General features: G+C 37.8%; 2 protein-coding genes and 1 long non-coding RNA gene across 14 annotated transcripts in view; 1 reads left to right on the forward strand and 2 right to left on the reverse strand.

Annotated features, from left to right (window-relative positions):
* Nucleotides 1–23,964, forward strand: part of KCNS3 (potassium voltage-gated channel modifier subfamily S member 3) — a 466,063-nt gene that overhangs the window by 133,953 nt on the left and 308,146 nt on the right. The gene's annotated exons all lie outside the window — the stretch shown is intronic.
* The window catches only part of LOC310840754, a 190,788-nt gene that overhangs the window by 65,840 nt on the left and 100,984 nt on the right, over nt 1–23,964 (reverse strand). The gene's annotated exons all lie outside the window — the stretch shown is intronic.
* Nucleotides 4,003–16,893, reverse strand: RAD51AP2 (RAD51 associated protein 2). 9 transcript variants are annotated; one of them, XM_083730117.1, is made up of 6 exons: nt 16,773–16,893; nt 12,849–12,940; nt 8,630–11,416; nt 7,972–8,073; nt 7,797–7,847; nt 4,003–6,029 (listed from the first exon to the last, which is right to left on the reverse strand). In XM_083730117.1, the coding sequence occupies exons 3-6, from the start codon at nt 11,382–11,384 to the stop codon at nt 5,911–5,913; spliced, it is 3,027 nt and encodes a 1,008-aa protein (XP_083586243.1). In that variant the 5' UTR covers nt 11,385–11,416; nt 12,849–12,940; nt 16,773–16,893; the 3' UTR covers nt 4,003–5,910. The 9 variants fall into 9 exon arrangements, with proteins under 9 accessions (XP_083586243.1, XP_083586242.1, XP_083586244.1 ...); XM_083730116.1 differs by lacking the exon at nt 16,773–16,893 and adding an exon at nt 16,113–16,225; XM_083730118.1 differs by lacking the exon at nt 16,773–16,893 and adding an exon at nt 15,585–15,605.

Consider the following 23,964-nt stretch of genomic DNA (forward strand, 5'->3'; position numbering starts at 1 on the left):
AATGTTTAGAGTGGGAACAGAAATGCAAACATGGTATGATGATGCTACATAGCAGCAGCTGGAAATTCTTGCCCTATGCTGTTGCTTTTGGTAGCTTGTCATGTTTCTGGGAAGTGCCCCTATAATCAATATCACCACCGTTAAGGAAAGGACTTAAGATCTGGTCTGGAAGCTTGAATGATCTCCTGTTACAATGGGTTAGTTTGGAAAATATCATCTGGAGAACTTGCCAACAGTCCTTGAGACATATAACTTACATTTAAGGCTCTAAACCCCATCGTAGAAACAAATGTCTACAAATACCAGCATAGCCTTGCAATTGCTTTGATTTATTTTGTTGCACTGGGGAAATCACTTATTTAATTTTAATTTGAAAACTCATTGAAAGGCTATTTTACTAAACTCCTTTAATATAGAGTGATAGACCAATTCAGAAAGTTTCTTATTTCACAAATTCTTTTTTTTTTTTTTGAGTTTTACTCACTATAGCTCTTTAAAGAGCCCTCCCCATTGCCAAATAGCTAAGAAAATTAATACAATTTTTTCACTTGACACAATTACAGGGGCAGATAATGGAATGATTTGCTTCCATCTACGATCTTGCTATTTATCCAAAAAGCTCTCCTGCAATTTTGCAGTTTCTTCTACAGTTTTGCAGTTTCTTCTACAGCTTGGCTTTACAAACACATGGGCTAGGATTATTTAATCTTAGTAACTAACCCTGATCTTTATTATTTGCCTCCTTCCTGCAATTACATGGGCAGATTTTCTTGGTAACATTTTCTGACCTAGCAGGAGCTCAAGTGGATCCATTATCTATTCCAGTCCCATTTCAATTTGCAGACATTTGTTACAATTTATTGCTTGTTAAATCTTAAAGCTGCATTTGTATCACTCTCTTATGAAAAATTTGCAACAATGTATTAATTACTACCATTCATACAAAATGAATCCAAAATTACTGCTGCTAGCTATTGAAATCGCATAACTCAATAACTCATAAATTTTAAAGAGCCCCATTAAAAAATATTGGTGAAAATATTTGTGTGTGTGTAAGTATACATAATATGACAGAAGGATTTTAAATTCACATTCATATATTTATTAATATGAGATAAGGAAATGTACAGAATTATTATATATGAATATTTAATATAACTACCCATCCAACATTGAGAACATTTAATATAAGCATCATTCATTTTAATTTATGTATGGCTATGCTACAAATGCACTCTTTCATCTAAAACTAGGATGAAATCTTCAGATGTATTTATTACAATAATTAGGGAGCCACATTGAACCAAAACCTGGGGGCGGGCTGTATTTTCTTCCCCCTAAGCTAGAACAGAGTCTGAACTTTTATCTGAAAGTCTCTGGCCCAGAACAAACCTGCCAAATGCTCCATTTCCAATAAGATATATCCCACACTATGTAGTCATGACCAATGGTTTTAAAAGAGAATAAGAAAAATTCATGGAAGATGAGGCTATTAATGCCTGCTAGCCACTTTGACTATGCTCTATCTCAATTGTCAAAGGCAATATGCCTTTCATTGCCTGTTGCTGGGAATTGCAAGAGGGAGAAATGCTGTTGGGCTCTGGTCGTGCATGCAGAGTTCCCATCTGGCTGGCTGCTATAAGAACAGGATCCTGGCCTAAACAGGCCTTTCCCCAGATCCAGTAAGGCTCTTCTTCTGTTCTCCCGCCCTTCCAAATGTTGCTGTGTGTGTTCTGGCTGAAGGCGTATGCTTCCTCCAAGCTCTCCCTGATGCCCCTTGAGTTCAGTACATTTGGAAAGAGAGGCAGTGAGGAGGGATCAGGGCAGAGGAGGGTTCAAAATGTATGAGTCGGTGATAGGGAAGCTTCCTGACTGTGTCATATTCCCAGTGGATTTAATCAGGAATACAGTCAGGTTTAGTGGTCAAGATCAGTCAGAACTGATCCAACTTGAAATCTGATTCCTTTTGGATCTCTAGCAGATGCCTGAAAAAATGAATCCAGTTCGATAGACCTTTTCGTTCGAACGGGGGAAACCTCCCATCATTACTCACAAAATGTGAATGGTGTTTTGTAATTATTATGTTGAGGTTTTTTTAAAAAAAATGGTTCACAAAACAGAAACTTACTACCTAGCATTCAGAGAGGAGCAACAAGGTGCAACGTCAGTGGCTGTTTTGTGTAGGGGAAAAAACCAATTTGGAGCTAAAATGCAGCTGAGGATGGGTAGCCAGGGGTCAGCAACCTTTTTCAGCAGGGGGCTGGTCCACTGTCCCTCAGACCATGTGATGGGCCAGACTATCTTTTTTTTTGGGGGGGATGAGCAAATTCCTATGCCCCACAAATAACCCAGAGATGCATTTTAAATAAAAGCACACATTCTACTCATGTAAAAACTCGCTGATTCCTGGACCATCTGCAGGCCGGATTTAGAAGGCGTTTGGGCTGCATCCAGCCCCTGGGCCTTAGGTTGCCTACCCCTGGTGGTTAGCCCTTCCTCCTGCCACTTTTCCAATGAAAATGCCCCCAATGTATTCCTCCTTCCCCCCCTTAAAGTACCAGGTGTATGTTTGCAAGAATTAAATATATGCCTGGAACCCAGAAAGGAAGTTGTTTAAGGAAGATTTTGTTGTGGCAAAGTGGTCTGTAGGAACAGATTAAACATACTCCCTTTCTGCTGTCCCCAGCCTGTTCCAAAGCTGTTTTTCCCTAAATGCCGTTGGACTTGTGCTCCACTTGTTTGTGTGTAGTGTGTAGCTCCATCTTCAGCCTTTTTTCCACAAAGTGAATGAGCATAATGTATATGTCTTGTGTCCCTCTTCTCACTGATGCCAGTAGTTTACACCCACAATTTACTGGTATAAAATCTAATGAGGAACAGAATATATAATAGATGCTTTATATAGAGGGTTTAGAGGGTTGCTATATTCTTCTGTTTCAGATGCCATTGTTGAAATCAAAAGGAAACATCCTGCCAAGGTCCAGAGATTCAAAAATAGCTTGTCGTTGCATAATTTGTTTTATGCAGCTGGTGTAATTTTGCATAATCCAATTCTCCTTTATCTAAAACTGATATTCAATCTGCAATTAAAGTTCTACATTCCAGTCCTGTTACATAGCTTAGGACTTGCTCTTTGTTAAATTACAAGTATCCAGATATTTGAAAAAGCGTGTTCTCCTTCATGGAGAGCACATGTTGTGGTGGGGGCCGCCAGGACACTCCAAAGTTGGGGGCGGGCTAACTGATCGTTGGCCACTGATGCGATTGGGGCTTCCCTTGTTGTTGGGAAGAAATTAATGTTGCCATTTATTTATTGATTGACAGCCAGAAATGCTAAAACTCCTTGCACAAGGCCAGGGCTTCCTCTTTTCGCCCGTGCAGCGGATTGCCCGTCCCTCCCTCCCTAGAATAGGGTTGTTCGCTTTGACCTTGCTATGCCTGTCATGGGGTCGTCTGCTTTGGAGCGGGGGCCTGGTAGGAATTTTGTCCATTTGGCTGATTGGCTGGGGCCATTTGGTTTTTGCCTACTGCGTAGCAAATCGTCACAACTTGTAAGGTTGCGGTTAGGCATTGGTTTATGGTTTGGTTGGTTGAGGGGCATGGATTGGCTGTGCCTGCTCCTCTAATGCTGCTGCTGCAAGGGATTCCGTTAAAGGAATTGGGGGCTAACTATTGCTTGTCCACTCTGTCAAGGGGGCTCGGGCCATAGCAATGAGCTCCTGGTTGCATTTGGGGTGAGGGCAGGTTCCCTGCTCCGCGTAACCCCCAAGTGTATTCCCCCATTCTGACTTTCGCATCGTGCGGAATGTCAGTCTGTCCCCCATGATGGGGGCAGATAGTCGCAACCAATGCCTAAGCAACCACTCACAAATTTGTATTTTAATAAAGTTGTGGCCAAAATTATGCCAAAAACCTTAAACAAAAATTCTGTGTGATATGTGAGTTATTGGGGTGGACCTGGGGACCTCGACACGCAACACTGAAGAAATAGAAAAGAATAGCTTAAATTGTTAAAATCCTTTATTTCGCTCTCAGATCTTAATTAGCTGTCTTATTTGGTGTTACCATTTTTTTGCCATTGTGTTTTATTTTGGTTTTTGCTAATGTTTTATTTAAAAGTTAAGTCAATCTGACTGAAAAAGAGAGTTAGGTAATATGAACAATTGCAGGCTCAGTTTCAACATAACATGCTTATGTAAATAGGAAATTTCAATATCAACTTAGTGCAATAACTACTAAAATGCTTATAAAAGGGCTTAATATCAAACATGTTTACTTTGAATCACCCATAACTCCAAAAAACATGTGAACATAGACACCAATAATCAACTGTTTATCATAATTCCAGTGCTAACAGTTGGAAGTTACATAACATGCTCTAGCTGTGACCCAGTGTTTAGGAATCACTCAGTAAACTGGTCTTAAACACAAAGCAAGGTAAAGTAAGACTATTTAGCTCCTATGTTTCAATGAGACAAACAACGTGATTGTTTTGGAACTGGGTTTGAAGTTATTGGTTCCCATCTAGTTAAAGTCACTTGTGCCTAATAGTGCACTCCTATTCATGTCTACTCAGAAGTAAGTCTCCTTTAGTTTAATGCAACTTACTTCTGAATATACATTTATGGGATTGCACTGCCTCACTTAAAACAACAGAATAAGTTACTCATTCACAACTAACTTTGGTCCAATTGCCTTTAGGATTTTATCACAGATAATACAATTGTTAACACAACTTTGGTGGCATACTGTGGCAGGGAAAAGGCTATCTATTAAGTTTCTGAGATTGGCAGCAGCTGGGAAGGGGAATGGGGTTGCCCATTATGTGAATGTTAATTGTTAATAGGAAGCAATTCTCTTTATTTGTCATTGGCTTTGAATATTCATGTGGTCAGCTTGGCCACATATGCAACTAAATGTGTGATCCTTATACTAATGGCATGTGCAGTAAAACAACTCTATAGCACCCTGTCATCCCAAATTGAGATATTCTTTTTATTTGGATTATAATAGCTCATGGAATGCCCAAAGGTGAGCAGGCAACAACCTTTATGAGAATTCTTATAAAATGGGGAGAAACCCTCAATATGAATACACTGCTAAAACATTTGCCAGAATATGAAAAGTGGGAAAAGTGAATACAATCTTTTTTCCCTTCCATTCTCAACTCTGTGACAGGTAGTAGCTCCAAACAACAATTCAGTTGTGCAGAGATTCTAATATGCAGTAGCCATGCATATAACCTAGTGTTGTGCTGATCAAGACACAAGTTCTTTTAAGAAGAATATATGAATATATTAAATAAGGAAGGCTATGGGTTCTTATCCAGTGAAGTCACTTTATTCTCACAAGGATGTCTGCTGATGCAACAAAGTTTCTCCCCCCTCTCCTCCTCCCCTGCATCCCCAAAACCTGTTCTGGGGCTTCCCCAACCCTCCAAAGCAGATTATGGGGGGCTATGGGGATAAAAGAAAAAGTTATGTTGTGCCACAGGAAGTCCTTGTGTGAATGACATGACTTTAGATCATTATTGACCAGTGTATTCTATAATGCATTAACGCTGATCTACATCATTAAAAATGGCTGATTATTTAATGAAATGCTATAAGCTGCTACATTTTGTTAGTGTACTTTAAGAAATGAGAATAGCTTAACCAAAGATAATGCATTTATCCAATGAATTTGCATCATATTAAATATGAAAGTTAAGAAATTTCACAGAATCCTTATATAAATAAATGCTGTAAAACTACATTATGAAGCACTCATATCTTTGTATATCATTGTACAGGACTTTTATTATTAAAACCTTTTAAACCAAAAATATTTATAACATATATATATATAATGTACTAAAAACTGTAAATGGTTTTGGTTCAAAAAGTGCTTTTTAAAACATGGTATATTGAACTATTTCAAATATGGATGAAGTTGTTTTGGCTTAGCTTTCTTTGATAATCCAACTCTTAAAGGACCACGACATGTTTTAAGAGGCTGTACTCTTACAATTCCATCCAATAAAAAATCTCCTGTATATAAAAAGATATGAAACTGCATTATGAAAACTGAAAGCACTTTGTATGTGTATCCCTGTCTCACCATAGTTTCTCATTATGAGAGTTTGAAGTTTTTCTTAGTCCAAGCCAAATGAAGGCTGCAGAATTGTGAATACCAGTACCACAATAAATATATGTACATTTTGGTGTGCATCATGGGCATCTATTGTATAGTATCCAAGAGAAATAATACAATCTTCTTCTTCTTATCTAGATCAAACACTGATATTGTAATTTCCAACATTAATATTGTGGTGATAAATACAATTCTTAAATAATATATGCATTTGTATATCTACAATATTATTACCCATATACAATTCAAGTTTCCTAAAGTAGCCGGTACATAAACAGATTCATGCAGCAATTCATATAACTGTACACAAACACTTATATTTACAAATTGTGCTACGGAAATAAAGTACTGCAGAGGGCTTGACTGTTCTACACATATTATACATATAATGTGCCTATTGCTTGTGTATGATTTTGAATATAATTAGCCAGGCTTTCTCTTTTTAAAATAATAATAATAATTTATTATTTATACCCCACCCATCTGGCTGAGATAATGCACGAATGACTCTGACATAAGCAATCATTCAAGAGGTGGTCCAACAACCACAATGCTCAATCAAGTCAAATCTGCCAAATTCCATGTATAAATTCATTTTAAAAGCATTCCTTCCCCCATCCTTAGATAGAAGAAGAAAATGGAATTTTAGCCCTTACTTCTCTGATTTTCCCTCCAGATCCCCCATCCCACAGTTGCTTTTAGCTTCATGGGCAGAAAACCACAGGGGGGAAGAGGAATGGAAGATGGGAATATGACACAGAGGAGAGCTGTCATCAGGAGAGGGTTGTTATCTAGCCCACAGTACTAATTAGGTGAGGCACAGGTCCCAGATTGGCACACAATGCCCTCCCCCCCCCCCCAAAAAAGACCACACTGACCTACCCCACACAGTATGAGGCAGATTAATAATAATAATAATAATAATAATAATAATAATAATAATAATAGTTTGTTTGTACATACATTTATACATACCCCACCCATCTGGCTGAGTTTCCCCAGCCTCTCTGGGAGGCTCCCAACAGAATATTAAAAACACGATAAAACACCAAACATTTAAAACTTCCCTTCAGATGTCTTCTAAAAGTCAGGTAGTTTATTGTTTATTTCCTAGACATCTGATGGGAGGGCATTCCACAGGGTGGGTGCCACTACCGAGAAGGCCCTCTGCCTGGTGACTACAATGATGTCACGACAACGGAACTATTGGGAGCTTAAAGTTAACCTCGAAATTGTTCCTATGCAAGCAGGGTTCACTGATTATCTATTTTGATTGGCTGCACTAAGGAATCCCCTAGTCTAGTACAGCTAAGAGGGCTCACTGTCAGGGCCAATCAACCAATTTTATGCTGTCAGAGAGACCTGCTTTCTCTGTTTGCAGATGCAGTGTGAATCCAAACCATGGCTGCAAGCAGACTTCAAAAGGGTTCACTGAAATCGCCAATCAGGGAACTGAATCTGGGCAGAGGAGCCCTCAGGCAGGGCTGCCCAATTATGAATAATGCTGATTACTTGATTATGTGGGCTAATTTTTCTCCTGAAAAGTTTGTACTTTGGCTCATATTGTAATAACTATCTAATGGAGGAGCAAATAGAGTTGACCAAAATGTAGCAAAATAGAGAAGACATTAACCATTTTTATAGTCATTCCATATATTTCGTACCCTTTTTGTCATTTCGGTGAGCAAAATATGCTTCATTTTCTACCATTGAACCTGGAACACAAACAAGACGAACAATCCCATATTGCAAAATGTCTACTTGCTGTGATTTACATTGAAAAATAAATATAAGGTAACAACTTTTCCATGGTAAATAACTAAAATCAGAATAATTTACCTCTTTCATTTCTTAAACCACAGCTTCTTTCTTCCATAAATGTATGAGGCACAAATGCTGGGCTCCAAGTGAAAGGTTGTTTACAAGGAGAATCGCTATGTTCTTAAATGTAAAAAAATAAACTCACAATTAGTATTATATTTATTTTTTAAAGTTGAACTGGTGTTGTTAGATAACCTGCCAGATAACCTTTTGATGCCTTTAACCAGTTATCATGACCAGAAACAGCACATTGAACCCCCGGACAGCTTCCCGGTCCCCAGTACCCTGACCAAGTCCACTCCTGATGCCTACACTTCATTCCCCTATATTTACCATATCTACTCAGAGGTAAGGACTCCTGAATTACTCCCAAGTAAGTTGGGATGGGAATACAACCTTTGCGTCATTCTGTGACACTGTTGAAATCTTAAATGGTGTCCTTCAGCCAACTGACACTGCTGCCAGCTGTCACTTCTGCCAGGTATGTTGGCCTGGACCAATAGAGAAAGGGTCCCACCAAAGCCCCTCAAGCCTGAAACCAGCCCTACTAGTTACCTTGAAAATGTAATCTGTATTAGCACATTCAGAAAGGTCTGACACATCCTTTTCCTCTTGATTCACATGCAACAGAAGGCCAATTCAACTATGTGATCATACTGCATAATAATATAGTTACCTTGAGAGGATGCATAGAACATTTCTTCATGTGTTACACTCGAAGGACAGTGGTCATGTGGTACTTCTTGCTCCCCAGGACTTTTTATCACTGTGTTCTTAAACAAACTTTGTTCATTCTTAGTTGGCTTTATCCCAGTTGTATGCTTTACAATAGTACTGTTCACAGTACTACAAGTAGTGGTGAAGGTCGCATTCGCTTTATTTTCAAAATTATTTCTGGAGTCTTCATCTAGTATGCTGCCAGAATGATTAAATACAAGGGGATCATTCTCCAAACATTTTCTTTCCCCACATCTTTCCACATTTTCCTTACTAATTTCATTAAACATGAAAAGCTCTTCCAGTACCAGATCAAATTGATTTTTCAGTTCAAACTCGTGTCTGCTTTTAATTTCAGAAGATAAATGCTTTTCTGTGGCATCTTCAAAATGGCCTTGTTTCATTGTGCATGAAGTCATTGTTAATGTATCTTTAGAACTAACCCTTTCCCCACATCCATAATTGAAACATAGCGTAGTTATATTCTGAGGTTGATTTCTTTTGCTTACATAACTCTGCTCAAAAGTTGAATTTTCTTTCTTATTCACATCTTTGGCATTTTGTTTCACAGATGCTAGCTCTGGATTATGTGTGCTGTTTAGTAAAATACTTTTTTGAAGCAATAAATTCAGGTTTTCTACTTTTTTAACGCTAGGCTGTTTCAAGTTCTTAGAGATTCTAGAACTACAAACAGGGTAGTATGGTAAAACGCTATTATTATTATTTTCACATACAAAGCCACTTAGTTTTCTTCTTTTTCCATGCCGGGAAATCTTGTAACGCTGAGCTTTGACACTCACTGGTCTATTTTGATCTATGCAAACATCATAAGAAACAGTTGAAGTAAAATACTGGTCACCATTATATTTAAGTACATTTCCAGAATTAAGGCCATTAATAGGGAAGTGCATGTTGTTGTCTTCACATGTGTGCCTTTGACTATTGTTGTTTATATCTTTGGGATACTTAGACTTTTTACTTTTGCTTTTCTGTTCCAAAAAAGGATTGCAAATTGTATATAACTGAGGGAGAATGCAATTAGAAGTCAATGTATCAGAGCCACTGCAAGTTATTCTTTTATCAGGAACAAAATATCCTTTGCTATCTTTTTTATTATTTTCAACATTAAAGATCACACATCCTATAAATGAAATTTCCTCTGAATCAGTAGTGAGGCAAATTTGTTTATATGTGTCAAATGGATAAAAATTGACTTTCATTTCAGTAGAACCACAGTCTTCACAATTACCATTCCTTCTTTTGTTTATCGTTGCTTTGCTACAAGTTCTTATATATTCTGGGACACGTTTGCTTTTGATGGCTTGTGCTTTGTTATGTGCTCTTGGAATAAAATGAGAAGCTTTAAATTTTTTAACAGGAAACATATTGTTTTCATTGAAGAATTTTCCAGTTCTCTTTTGTATATTTGGTTCCATTGTACTCACCATTGGAAGATTTGATTGTTGAATACTGCACTTCCCAAATTTGAGTGGAGCTGAAGTCAAATAGTTAAATAGTCTGAAGTTTGCTGACAGGTTGTGCACTGTAGGACTACACAACTTTCCCCACCATAAAGTAGAACTGTGAAAATCATTCTCTGGGAAAATGTGTTTGTTAGAAATTACAAGTTGTCTTGCCATTTTTTCTTTTTCATTACCAACTACTGAAAAGCTGCCATCTTCTATAGTATATCTGGAAAATTTGAAGTGTTCCATGGTACTGGTGCCATTGGATATTTCCCTTTGTTGAGTATTGAGCAGAAAAAAATGGTTGAATATTGAGGCATTCTTTTCAACTGCAGTGCTGCAATCATGTAAAAATAACTCAAAAGCAGCACATTTTACTAATTTGGTATTTACAACTCCACAGCTTCTTGAATAAGATATATATATGTGCTTATATACTTTGTTCCTTCTTAAGTTAGTCTTTGCCAAGGCATTTGTTTGCTTTTTGTAGAATAAAATATTTTCATCCTCACCCACAACATTTTTATATTCATATAAGAACGATCCAATGTTTGATTTTCTTTCTTTCATGAAATTGCCAGCTAACAAACGTAGCAGTGGGATTTTGTCACTGATGCTTCCGCCATCTGCAACTGGTTTGGGAATATGGTTTTTTTCTCCATGTACATGAAGACAACCTGTGCCATTTTCATTAGTTTGAAATGCTGGCACATCTGTAAGTAAATATTCTAGTCTTGCAACAATATTTTCTGCCAAGATGTTGTAAGAAAGTATATTTACTGATGGTAACTCAATCTCCTTTGAAATGTTGCCACTGTCTATTGATTTTTCTTTAGCAAAAATGGTCCAAGGTTTAGGTTTTGTGACCAATGAATTAATATTTTCATTAAATTCAGAACCAGAATACTTTAAATTGCTACAGTAATCATTTTCAAGTGCCCATTTTTCTATGAATGGTGTATTTCCTAACAATCTGGAATGCAAATGGGCATTCATAAAATGTAGATCCTGTCTTAAGCTGGTTTTTGTGCTGTTTTTCTCTTGCAATTCCAAATCATTTGGACTAAAATTCCAAGATCCTTCAGGAAACCCTAGATGTGTGTCTGGTGATTTCTTATCTGCATAGCATAAACTTTTTAGCAACTGCCTCTGCTCATTTGAGCTCACTTGACTATCTGTTTTGAGTTTCTTTGGCCATGGTTCTTCCATCTCTTCTGATATGGATAGCAGTGCTTGTAAACTTTCCATGTTCAGTTCTGAGTAACAAAACTTGATGAGACCTGTTCTGAAATTTAAACCAAATTATAATTAAAATTATGCAAACTATTTGTGTATTTAAAGCATTAGCAACATACATTTAGCAAAATGCATTTTGAGTAACATGGTGCTCTCTTATTCATATTTATCATTTTTCCATATGAGACAATAGCAATGACATCATTTTCATTTGATCTCCAGTTACCATAGGAGTGTGTTAAAAGATGAAAAATATAATTACAGAGCTTTTAAAGAAAAGTACTAAACATAGTTACTTGGAATAAGAGGCCATACATTTAAAGTAAACTTATTTCCCCATAAATTTGCTTAGGGTCACAGCACTAGGTATGATTCATTCCTTTTTTTTAAAAAAAAAGCAGTGATCAGTATTTCAGACATTCAGCATGATAGGCTTTACTTCTCTGTTTACTTTTTTACATTTTAAGAACAGAAATATGCCGTAGTTCCAGTGCTTTTTTTCAGGGAGGCACTAAAGGGTTTGCAGTAACAGCACATTTTTTTTTTTTATGTTAAAAAGTGTGGCACTGTAACAACTTCTTGGTGAGTACCAGCAACTCTCCTTTTTTGGTTTAAAAAGTGTGACACTTACTGTAACAACTTCATGGTGAGTACTGGCACCTATTTTTCTCGAAAAAAAGCCCTGAGTGGTTCCACCACTATTCATGAAAATCTTAATTTAAGTTTGGAGTGAGGGATATCCCAAAATACTCTCTAATGTGGAGAAAGCCATAGTTTTTGGCAATAAACAGAGGACACAGCTGCAAATAAAACATTTTATATGTGTTGTAAAGTGCAATATACAAATGTGACACTAGATGGTGTCAGTGAGCTACGCAAAATTCAATGTGTTTTTCAAAACTTTTTTAAAAAGCATTTCCACAGCGTTTTTTATATGTGCTTGGATTCGACCAGAGAAGGCCACACATAGTTCCAACATTGCAATGAAAATGGAAGAGAGTCTTCCCATTACTGATCGGTATAGCTATTATAGTAACCTGGAGTGGGCTAGAACTGCATACCCCATCTAGATGGTAGCTAATAGCTCTTGGTCAGTATGGGTTGAGAACATCACCAGCACACAATGGGCACTGTTAACCACTTTCTGAAAACAGCCCCAAATATATTTGCTTAATTCAAATGGGCCCTCTGGCTGATAGCGCTTTTAGCCATTCCCTGCATACTCCATAATGTGTCCCTACTTATGAAACCTGAAAGAGTGCTTCTTCCCATGCTAATCTAACCCACATTTTGAGACTAACAGAAGGTCTCTGTTTCAGATATCTTCAGAAAGTCCTATTTCAGATACTTCCTCTATCAGGGGTGCAGTACTCAGCAATGGAAGAGAGGAATTTTTAGCTGGTTTTGGAACATCCTGGAGTAGCTTTCTTGGCACTGATGTTGAAGAATAGTATAAAAATGTTTTAAATACGTAACCTTTCACACAAATCAAGAGTTCAAGAATAACGGTGCTATTTCTCTTCAGTCACTGCAAACCTGTGATCCTTCCTCTCTGCAGTTTTGTTTTGCTTTTAAAAAAGAGAAATTAAAAAACATTTAATTGCATTGACTGGCTGAGGCATGCATTCTACAACGAAATAAAATGTCCTTGTAGTGTAATAACATCAAGCAAGACATATTAAAACCATACTGGGTTGGATTAAGAGTAAGTGTGTTGCACTTAGTTCCTGTTCAATTCAATCAGGCAAGTTAGCGGTGACTAATTTTTCACATCGATTGCCATGGCACATAGGCGCAACTGATCTGAAGCACAATCTTATCTGTGTTAATGGAAATAAGCTTCATTTTCTTTCTTTCTTTTAACTCCCTAGTATGTGTGTTTAGGACTACTGCCTCAATCCTGACCTAGCTCATTGGATATAAATGAATTTAATTAATTAATTAAGCATTAATATTCAGATAGCATTTTAAGAAGCGGTTTCTGTGAAATTATTTGACCCTGAATTCTGGTTCTTCTGATAACATTTGAAAAGTAAACTGCTTGTCTGAAAATGAAATATAACATTATTGCACCACTATTTGTCTACTAAAAAAAATCTCAACAACATTTAGGGTGTCCTAGTTTTTACTTTTTGAAATACAACAACTCTAGAACATCCACATTGTTATGTTACTGTGCTGAGGTAAAAAAAATAAGAAAGAAAGGAACAAGGAGGAGGGAATTCCACCATGGGGTATTCGTTATAACACCTTCACTGTTCTCTGGGCTTCCACAAATTCTTGTTGTTAGCAAATGCTAGTTGTTGCAAAGAGTGGCCATATTTCAAAAAGTAAAATTCCTAACACCCACAAAGTTCTTGAGCTTTTTTTCTGTTTTTTTAGGAATGCCACAAAACGTCTGGATTTTCCCTGACATTTTGCCAGTTTGGCAAAACACCCCCCCCCCCATTTTTACACCCGAAAACCAGGACATGGCAGGAATTTTCCTGACATATGGCAAGCCTCTTGCTGCAGGACTTGGGACAATTTAAACCAGCTGCCTCCTCAGCCAGCTCCTTCTCCGCCTCGGAGCTGAGGAATTCAGCTTCACCATGTACTACTTTTATAAGGGCAATGGTGCAGCCTCTGAAGCAAGAAGAACAGACCATGAATGAAACTCAATCCCCCTCAAAAATCCCAAAACTCAGTGGACAGATTCTGCAAAAAATAACTTTTTCAGACATCATAGCAATTTATTATGATCACTTCTTGGCAGATGAGGCTAAGAGATTTGGAGTATGAGTCCCCTCCCGCTTTCTGATTGTGACAGTTCCTGAGTAATATAAAAAATAAATAAATTCCTGAGTAATATAAATGTACCATGAAGATCCCCCCCCATACTAGTTTGTGGACTAATCTTTTTTCATGTAATGTAATTCTTTTTGCATATTTGTGTGCGTAGAAACTGAGATTGCATTACTTTGGAACGAGACTATCCCTTCCCTTTTTATACAAAAAAAGTTTGCATGCCAGTGGTTTAAAATTGAGGTGCTATTATAATGTCGAGTTTGCTTGGTTATTGATATAGTCTCTGAGAGCATACTTATACAAACGGAGTTGGTTAGAGATAAATATCTAGAAGTGAACAGGTAATCCTGGTGTTGCGGTATACAGGAATTGTGGCTTTTAGAAACCATGTGTACTCTGAGGCGGCGGTGCCCTTTCTGGAAACAGCCAGACTTTACGTCGGTCTTACAAAAAAACTTCCAACTTTTATGTTCCTTCAGAGTCCTCCCCAAGACCGGAAGTTATGACCTTTCATAGAAAACAACAGCCAGAAATGCAAGATGTCACCTGTTATGCTAGGTGTGGTCGAGCAACACCTCGCCCACCCTGAGGGGGTCAGCAAAAAGAGAGATTTTATTACAGTACTTCCTAAGTGGAAGCCAAAATAAAAAAGGAAAAGGGGGGAGCATAAAAGCACCCTGTATATCCGTCTCCAAGCAATGACTGCTTGGATTATTATTTCTCTGTGTTTCTACTGCCTCCAGCATGAGGACTCATTTTGGCGGGAAAATGTTGTGAGGCGTTTGGCAAACCAGGAGGAGGGACAGAAAATGGGGACTTCGCCCTAAGCTGCAATCCTGTACACGGTTACATGGGAGTTAATCCTATTTAACTCAGTGGGGATCAAATTCAGATTAACATGCGAAACGGAGGCTCTTGTCCCCCCCACCCCCCTTATGTTTGGGAGAAAATTAAGCACAAGCACCATCATGGGGGGGGTGTGTGGAGGGTAGTCTTCCCTTTTTCCTCACAAAGAGTAAAGTTGTGACAATTAAACATCTGGTTTCTATGTAGTTGTTTTCAAACACAAATTTTTCTATTACGAAAATTTTTATTTTTCTATTACGAAAAAACCCACACACACATAAACCATAAAACCTAACAGGAATGACAAAAAAGTCGGTATTTCCCCCCAATAGTGACCCATTTTTCCTTCATGTTTTTAGTGTCTTTTCCTTGGGAGTAATTCTCAGTGGGACTTCCCCCCACCCCCAAAAAAATAAGTGGGTAGAAGATGGCCATTGCAGTTGAGGTCTCCTCCAATATTTCCCGCCTGGAAGAATCAGCTTAAAAGAAAGCCAGGCCTTTCGCTTTCCTTCCATCTTCTCTGTCAGAAGATTTGTTGAAGGGAAACATAGCTTAGGCTACAAGCCTGTGTCCACTTACTTAAGAGTAAACCACATTGGACCTCTGTGGGACTTACACCTGAGTAAACATTTATAGGATGGGGCTGACTGGGGATTTTGACCATGTTACTATTGCTCACAGTTCCAAAATAAAAAGCTTCCCTGTTCTATTTTCTGCGCTTGTTTTATTTAACTTTCTACTTTTGTGCTTCATGTCACTGTTTGAAAAGGGGATGGGGGTGGAGCAGTGAGAACATGTTCATTTCTTTAAATTTAGTTTGGGACTCCCAAATCCCAAATTCAGCTGGTCCAGTGTGTAATGTTTATTCACTTAAAACCAAAGATCATTGCATTAATCCCGAACAAATGGCGTTCTGCTAAAATAAGTGCCCTCTGAATTTAATTAACAGTAAAAGCCATGTCTAGCACATGCCTGATCCTTTAGCGGCTCTCAGCAAAATGCTGTCTGTTTGGATCTGTTTGTGGCCGCATTTTTAATGTATAATGTATTAATAATGAAAACGTGGTTTTTTTCTCTATATAATACAATTCTGCATTTTGCTATTACCAAAGGTATTGTACAAAGCAAGTGGTTAAGGCGTATGTCCTTAGAAACAGCTTAGTATCCAGTCGCAGAAGCCCTACAGGCTTTTCGCTGACCTAAGTGAATTAAAGAGGCTATACCGCTAAATATGTGTGCTAAATACGGTATGTATAGTGTACAGATCAGAAGCTGTGGTCTCCTGGAAATGATGGGCTGTGAGCTCCTCTAAATTTTTAGATCTCATGGCCAATAGTCATGGTCAAGGATGGTGGAATTTGGAAGTCCAACATTTGGTGGGTCATATTAGACAGGGCAGGATAGAAATATTTTAATAAATTATACAGGGCAGGATAGAAATATTTTAATAAATTAATAAAGCTAGATCAAGTAATACCCACAAGCTGCATACATGCCGTTCCCATCAACAGCACTCTTATCTTTATTGTTGTATTAATTTTGTGATTTTTCATAAAACACTCTTAAATTTGGATCATTCCTCCGCAAAACAAATTATGTGCCACTTTGGAAGACAGGGCAGGATATAAATTCAACAAATAAATATCACAGGGATTCTAGAAAGAAATCATACCTGTGTGAAACAGCGTTCTATGTAGCAATGCAAATTAAACTAAGCAGGATTTTAAAAATATCTTAACTGAAAAAAAAACAGAAAATGTAACACACCCAACAAAAAATTTGTTGCAAAGCTTAGTCTTCTTGCACAATTTTAGGTCATATTGTTCTTGACAGAGGGACACAGTATTTTCATGGGGTTTATTCTGTGCTTAAAATTAATTTCTTTATTCAAAATACATCACAATCTTAGGATTCATGTTTTGTTGCGCTGCTTTAGAAAGACCAACCTGCCAGAACTGGTGAAAAGTATTTTGTCTGCAAAGTGCTTTTGGTCTGACGTCGTTTCTCTTGATGGGCTATGTTTGTACTTGCTTATGTTTGGATAAGAGGATAAACTTGAGATATATTCTCTGGCCTGAACCCACAGATCATGGGGCATTCAATGTGCTGCTTCCCCAAGATGGGCTCACAATACCTATTGTACTTTTGCAAAGTCTTCTTCTTCTTCTTCTTCTTCTTCTTCATTCAGTTTATATACCACCCTATACCTGGGGGTCTCAGGGTGGTTCACAGAATAAGATCAATATATAAAACCACAAAATACATAATAAAAATAAAAACAACAACCCAATAGGTCCCCCCTTAGAATATCACATGTAGTTCCTTGGTAATAAAAGAACATTCAGGATTGGGCACATACCTAAGTAGTTTTTTTTTTACAAAATATGTAGTAAGTATGTAAGCTCTCTTCTGGCCAAATTACTTAATAAAATAAAAGAAGGGGGATCAGTTATTAGTTCTCGGAGACGAACGAGGATTATAGTCTTAGTGAAAGCCAATAAAGATAATTAAGTAGTTGAATTTTATCGCCCTATCTCCCTAGTAACAACTTCACTTCCATGTTTTACTAGCCTCCTAGTGGAACAATTGATAAATATAGCCTCTAATTACATGCACAAAGATCATGTATGGTTTGTAAGGAAAAGATAAACAGCCTGTCTGAAGACAATACAACGGATTCCATGGAAATATACAAACAACCATTAGCAATGCTCCCTTGGGATGCCATTAAGGTGCTTGATAAATTGGAATGGAAGTGTTAATTTGAATTGTTGAAAGAGCGGATATCAGCAATTAGTGCGTGTATCTTATGAGTGCTTGTATCAGAATGGAAAGCAGTGTTTGAAGATTAGAGGAATTTGTTGAATGGGACAGCAAAAAAAGGCTCCCCCCTCATTATTTGTCCTGGCTAAAGAACCTCTAGCAAAGGGATTAGAATAAGCCTGACAAATAAAAAGGTTGAGTTACAGATAGGTAGCCGTGTTGGTCTGCCATAGTCAAAACAGGTATCTGAAGAAGTGTGCATGCACACGAAAGCTCATACCAAGAACTGACTTAGTTGGTCTTTAAGGTGCTACTGGAAGGAACTTTTTTTTGTTTTAAATAAAAAGGTTGGTATCCCTGAGGAAACAATAGGTATACAGCAAGGTTAGCAAACTAATTTTAAAATATCTGGAGTTCTTCACTTTAATATGAATCCCGACGGTTAAAAGTTACAGGAATCATTGGGTTTTAAAATGGGCACCTTCCCTAAAATGTATTGGAGTGATCATTCCTAAAATCTGAAAATTACAAACGTCTAACAAGCAACGAAAGAAAAGCTATATAAATGGTCAAAGGAAACTATGCCATGATTGAAATTCATGTTGTATTTTTAAACAAGATTGTAGTAGATTGGCAGACCTACAAAGCAGAAACACTAGGGACAACATATGTATTTGACAACCTGATCCGTTAGTGTTTCTTAGATACACTTATGATATATTTATTCTGTATTATACAGGTGTTCTCCCCCCCCCCCCCCACTTACTTACACACAAGCAACACACTTGCGACCATGTACACATATGGTGCTAGAAAATAAATAAATATTTTAATTCAAATCTGGAAATGGCAGGAGAGAGCTGGAGAGTCCTTGTGGCACATAAAGTTTTGAACCTTCATTTCTAGTCTGGTTGTTTATCCTGGTATTCTAGCATTCCTTTATCGTAAAGAAAAGTTCCAATGCTCTGTGTCTCAGCCCTGATCCAACTGGGCAAGCACAGCAATGTTGTTATTTAAAATTTACAAGTCAGTTCTGCCTCAGAATTTGTGAAAAATGGTTGGGAAGGATCGCCGTAGTGAAAATGGCCATATCTCTATAGTTCCCCGCAAAACAATATACTTTACAGAATTGCCTAAATAGCAAAGGAGAAGAATAAAGGATGTCATAGGGCAAGAAATCAAGAATTAGAAATAGGGAATCAATTCATGGGGGCGTAGGAATCTCAGGTTTGAAACATTGCCATGATGCTTGCAAGCACTAATATACTGGCCATTATACAAGATGATAAAAACAAATCTTGACTGTCAGCTGAATATCCTATGAAGATAGGCCATAAAATTAGGAGTTTACCTTTTCTGGTACATTGTCTCATGGAAAACATGATATAAAATTTTTCATTAATGAATAACTGTGCTGTTACTACAAACATGGACAGAGGTTACATTTTCAGTGTGGTGAAATATCTGCAGTTTGACCCATGGCAAGCAGTTGTACTTACTTTAGGAGAGGATGTGAGCAATACACAATGCAAAGATCTTTTTTTTTTTTAATCCTTGGCCTTCTATCAAAGGCATCCAAAAGTCTATGGTATTTGCAAAAACACCTATTAGGTGTGAATAAATTAGCCAGTGACAGTGTTGCTGAACTAGATGAAACAATTTGCAAAATGTTTTTTCTACAGTGATTTTCTTGTATCAGTTTTACAAAACCCCAAAGACAAACATGGTTTTTTATGTAGGTAGTTTTCTTTAATTTTTCTCTTAATTAATCCACAACAGCGAAGCGGCAGTTTATCATATCGTTTCTCACAGCAGGAATTGATAATACAGTTCCCAGGCCAACATTAACTGCCAGCAACTCAAAAAAAGGCACATTAATTTGGATTGCATTATTTTTGGAACTAGACTATTCCTTCCATTTTCATACACAAAAGTTTGCATGCAAATGGTTCGATTCCACTGACATTTGCAGTTAACTGAAAACCAAGTGGATTTTACCAAAGGAAAAATCCTATGGAAAGAAGTGTCGCTGGTATAGAAGAGGACAGTGTGTCTTGACGATAATTTTTCATTGTGAACACCATGCATCTGTCATGGCTATTGTTTTCCAGACAAAGTTTATATTATACATTCACATTATTTTCAAGCTTTACACTCCTGGGATTACTTAAATCCCTCAGACTTCCCCCCCCCCCCACCCCCAGTTTTCAAAAAAACAACCCGCCATTTTTTTACATCTAATTACACTTTTCTAATCCATTTTATCTCCTGTTTTACCTTGACTCATATTACTTTATAAGTGTTACAACAATCCTGCTAATGTTTTTGAGCATACACAGTGGTCTTTCAGATATTCTATAAACCTTTTCCACTATTGACTGAATTTCTTGTCATCTTGGTGCCTGGTCCTCATGGTCATCTTTGCCATTTTGGCATGGTCCATCATCTTGGTTATCCATTCTTCTTTAGTTGGGACTTTCTCTTCCTTCCACTTCTGGGCAAGTAGCATTCTTGCGGCTGCTGTCGCATACATAAAGAGTCTTTTTAAATCTTTTGATATTTCATCTCCTGTTAACCCTAGTAAGAAGGCTTCTGGTTTTTTGATAAAAGTTATCTTAAACATTTTTTTTCAATTCATTATATATCATTTCCCAGAACTCTTTTACTATTTTACATGTCCGCCACATGTGGTAAAAAGTACCTTCTTTATCTTTATGCTTCCAACATAAGTTGGAGGTGTTTTTATGCATTTTTCCTAATTCTACTGGAGTCAAATACCAATGACACATCATTTTCATGTAGTTTTCTTTCAATGTACAACAAGCCATAAATCTGTTTTCCAGACAAAGTTATGGTTTTGATGCAGTGGTGGTTTTGACTCTAAAGTCCCTAATGATTTAGACTTTATATACTTACACAAATCCTCTTCTCTAATTACAGTCTCTAGGGTCAACTGTGGATGCATTCTTATACCCACATAGCTGGAAGTAAGTCACATTGAACTTACATTGCTGTAAGTCCTTATGACAAAAGTTTGCAAGGATGTGTGTAGGGGAAGACACCCACCCACACCAAGAACCATTCTCTACTATTGGTCCATAATTATGGAATTCTCTCCGATTGGAAAATCAAGGATTTGTTTGGCCTAGCTGTCAGCATGTGGTAGAAGAGCCATTGTGGTGTAGCGTTTAGAGTGTTGGTTGGACTGGGAGACCAGGGTTCAAATTCCAACTCAGCCATGAAGCTCACTGGGTATTCTTGGGCCAGTCTCAGCCTTTCAGCTTAACCTCCCTTACAGGGTTGTTGTGAGAGTAAAACGGGAAAGGAAAGAGCTGTTTACACTACCGTGAGCTCTTTGGAGAAAAGATAATAAATAATAATAATAATAATAATAATAATAATGTTGATGATGAAATAATTAAAAGAAAAAGGTAGAAATAGTAAAGAGTCCAAAGAGATGAGGGGGTTGTTAGCAGCTTGCTAGCATTCTAACTTAATTAGTATTGATGCTTTGTTTTACAACAATGCTCTATTTTTTGTTATTTACTTATATCATTTGTTAGAGGAGGAGAAGATGGCCGCCGAACTAGCTGCAGAGTTCTGGAGGTTATCTGAGGCAAGTTCTTAAACTTGTTTTTTAAATAGGCTCGACACCGAGCCAACTTTTGACACTCCTTTTTAATATACTTTAACTCCTCCAGAGTAGTTAAATAGTTCTAATAGTTCTTTTAGCTTGTTGTTTCAAAAAGAAGCCCTCCTTGTTATCTTAATGTCCGGAGGGTTTACTCCTCACGCTGCCGCTCCCCTCAAGTCTGTTCGATAATAAGGAAAACGGGTGACAGCTAATTTATTACCAACCCCGTGTTATGCTCTGAACTATAAGCTATCAAATTACAAACAGCTATCCCAAATCTTGCCTCAATTTGGACTTTAGTCTACAGTTGGGTGGAGTCTCTGACTTCCTAAGAGACTTCCTAAGAGACAAGTTTTTGAAATAGGAAGAATAACCCCTGACTGGCAACAAGATTTACAAATGGTACTTACTAGAAAGAAACGTAGGGACCTGGGGATAGTGACAAGTCCATTGTTCCAGGAGTGCCTTGAGAAACAGAGTAAAATCACGCAATACTTTTCACATACAAGGGACAACGAGAATGGAAATGGAAATGAGCAAAAGATGGCTGAGATGATTGAGTTGAAGCAGGATGAGGCCCTTCTCTTTTCCTCTGCTGCTCAAGATCACTCAACCTTCCCTAGAGGAATACAGGACTCGGAGAATAACAACCAAAATAGAAATACAATGAGCCTGGCCCATGAAATAGTCCTGGCTGAGATATTATCTTCAGAGTTACAGGAAGAAACCCGAAACTCCCAGAAAACCCAGACTTCATCTATGGGCTCCCAGACGGAAAACAATGACTGCTATCCTCAGGACTGGCTGCTCTCTATAAATCTGGATCTGGCAGCTATGAAAAAATATTTAACAATAACAAATGGGCTGCTCCTGACACTAGTGGAAAATTATTCCCTCCAAGCTAAAGGCTCAGAATTTCATGGTGCTGATCCACCAACCATCCCTCAAGAGCCAGAACATATAAAGCAACCAGCAACCAGCAAGTGCACACAAGGATCATCAGCGGAAAATCATTTACAAGGAAAGGACATAGGGTTGTATGTCTCTGCCCCCAAAACTGAATCTTCTACTCAAGTAAATCAAAAGAAGCGAGGTATCAGCAAGAGATCCCATAAGAAGAAAGCTGAAACTAAAAAGAAAAGTAAGAACATAAAAACTGCAAGGAAATCTGTCATAAACCGACGTGCATGTAAAGTATGTTGGAGAAGACTATATAAGCTGATTCCAACAAAATCAAAAACAAACTCTAATAAACCTGCTACACATGGCAGCAGAGAGAATAACAGTGTGGATCCAGAAAAAAAGATCCAGCTGAAGTCTTTGAAAGAAACACCATTGCTGCCTAACAAAACAAGTGAGGAAACGAAATCACTACTCGGGTGCTCTATGCTGAAACCTCAAGGATCCACAAATATTAAAGAAGACTCACCCCATACCATTGATTATGGCAGATCTCAAGATGAGCCAGTAGCAGGGCAAGATCTGTCCCAGGATAAAGGATGGAAACTGATACTGGCAGATAGGAAGTTGGCTTTTCTAAACTACCCGAAGCCAAAGGGCTTCCTTACACAGAAAGAACGCTCGGTGCATTTTGTGAATACTTTAGATGATATGCTGCCAGGGAAAATAAGATTAAATGACATTACCTCAGTAGATTTCATATTCTATAATGGATACTCCCTGCGAGTGATTGCCTCCTTCAAAGATCAAAACTTGGCCAAATATATATATAGATCAAGACACTTGCTGTTAAAGAAAAGGATAACGGTAAGAAGATATTTTGAAAACAGCACATGTTTGAATTTGCTTCCTGATGATATCACGACAACTGAGATAAGATTCACTTGTAAATCAAAGGAGGAGAGAGGACACTCAAAAGACAAACTGGAACATATTGAGCAAGGGCCCTTGAAACTAAGACAGGAGATGAGACTGCCTAATGAGGGGACTGATAACTTCTATCCAGAAGAAAAGGCATTAATAAATCAGTTTGGATTGTTGCCTTTCCTTGCCCAATCTGAGATCTTGGGAAGATTGGAGACCCTTAGAAATAAGCTAACAGAGATGAATGTTCAGGAAAAAGCAAGAGAGAAAGATCCGGCAACGGACCAATTAAAGAAAGAGAACCTCTCTGAAAAAGCCAAGATAGACCCCATGAAGGACTACTCCTATAATACCTCTGCAACTGCAGAGATAAACCTGTTAACAACAGATCTAACACAGTGCGCAAGGGACAGTAATAAACTACCATCTAAGAAGGAAACCATCCCTATGGCAACCATTAAAGACTACTTTTATAATACCTCTGCAGTTGCAGAGATAAACCTGATAGCAACAGATCTAACACAGTGCGTAAGGGACAGTAACAAATTACCATCTAAGAAGGAAACCATCCCTATGACAACCACAACGCGCTCTTGGACCAGCATGAGATACCTGGATGAGGACGAACTTGGTACTAGACAAATAGAACACTTCAAGGTAGATTCGCCAAAAAAAGGAGTACTGATCACTAATGTTAGCACGTTGCACCCTTCAATCGATTCCATTGAGTACTTGGGC

The sequence above is a fragment of the Podarcis gaigeae genome (assembly GCF_964106915.1).
Source record: "Podarcis gaigeae genome assembly, chromosome: 3".
Classification (NCBI taxonomy): Eukaryota; Metazoa; Chordata; class Lepidosauria; order Squamata; family Lacertidae; genus Podarcis; species Podarcis gaigeae.

Coding starts and splice junctions, on each gene's coding strand:
- RAD51AP2 (XM_083730117.1), bottom strand. CDS start 11,384: ATGGAAAGTTTACAAGCACTGCTATCCATATCAGAAGAGATGGAAGAA. Junction 8,074..8,629: donor GTTCTATGCATCCTCTCAAG/GTAACTATATTA, acceptor TTTACATTTAAG/AACATAGCGATTCTCCTTGT. Junction 7,848..7,971: donor TGGTTTAAGAAATGAAAGAG/GTAAATTATTCT, acceptor TTTGTGTTCCAG/GTTCAATGGTAGAAAATGAA.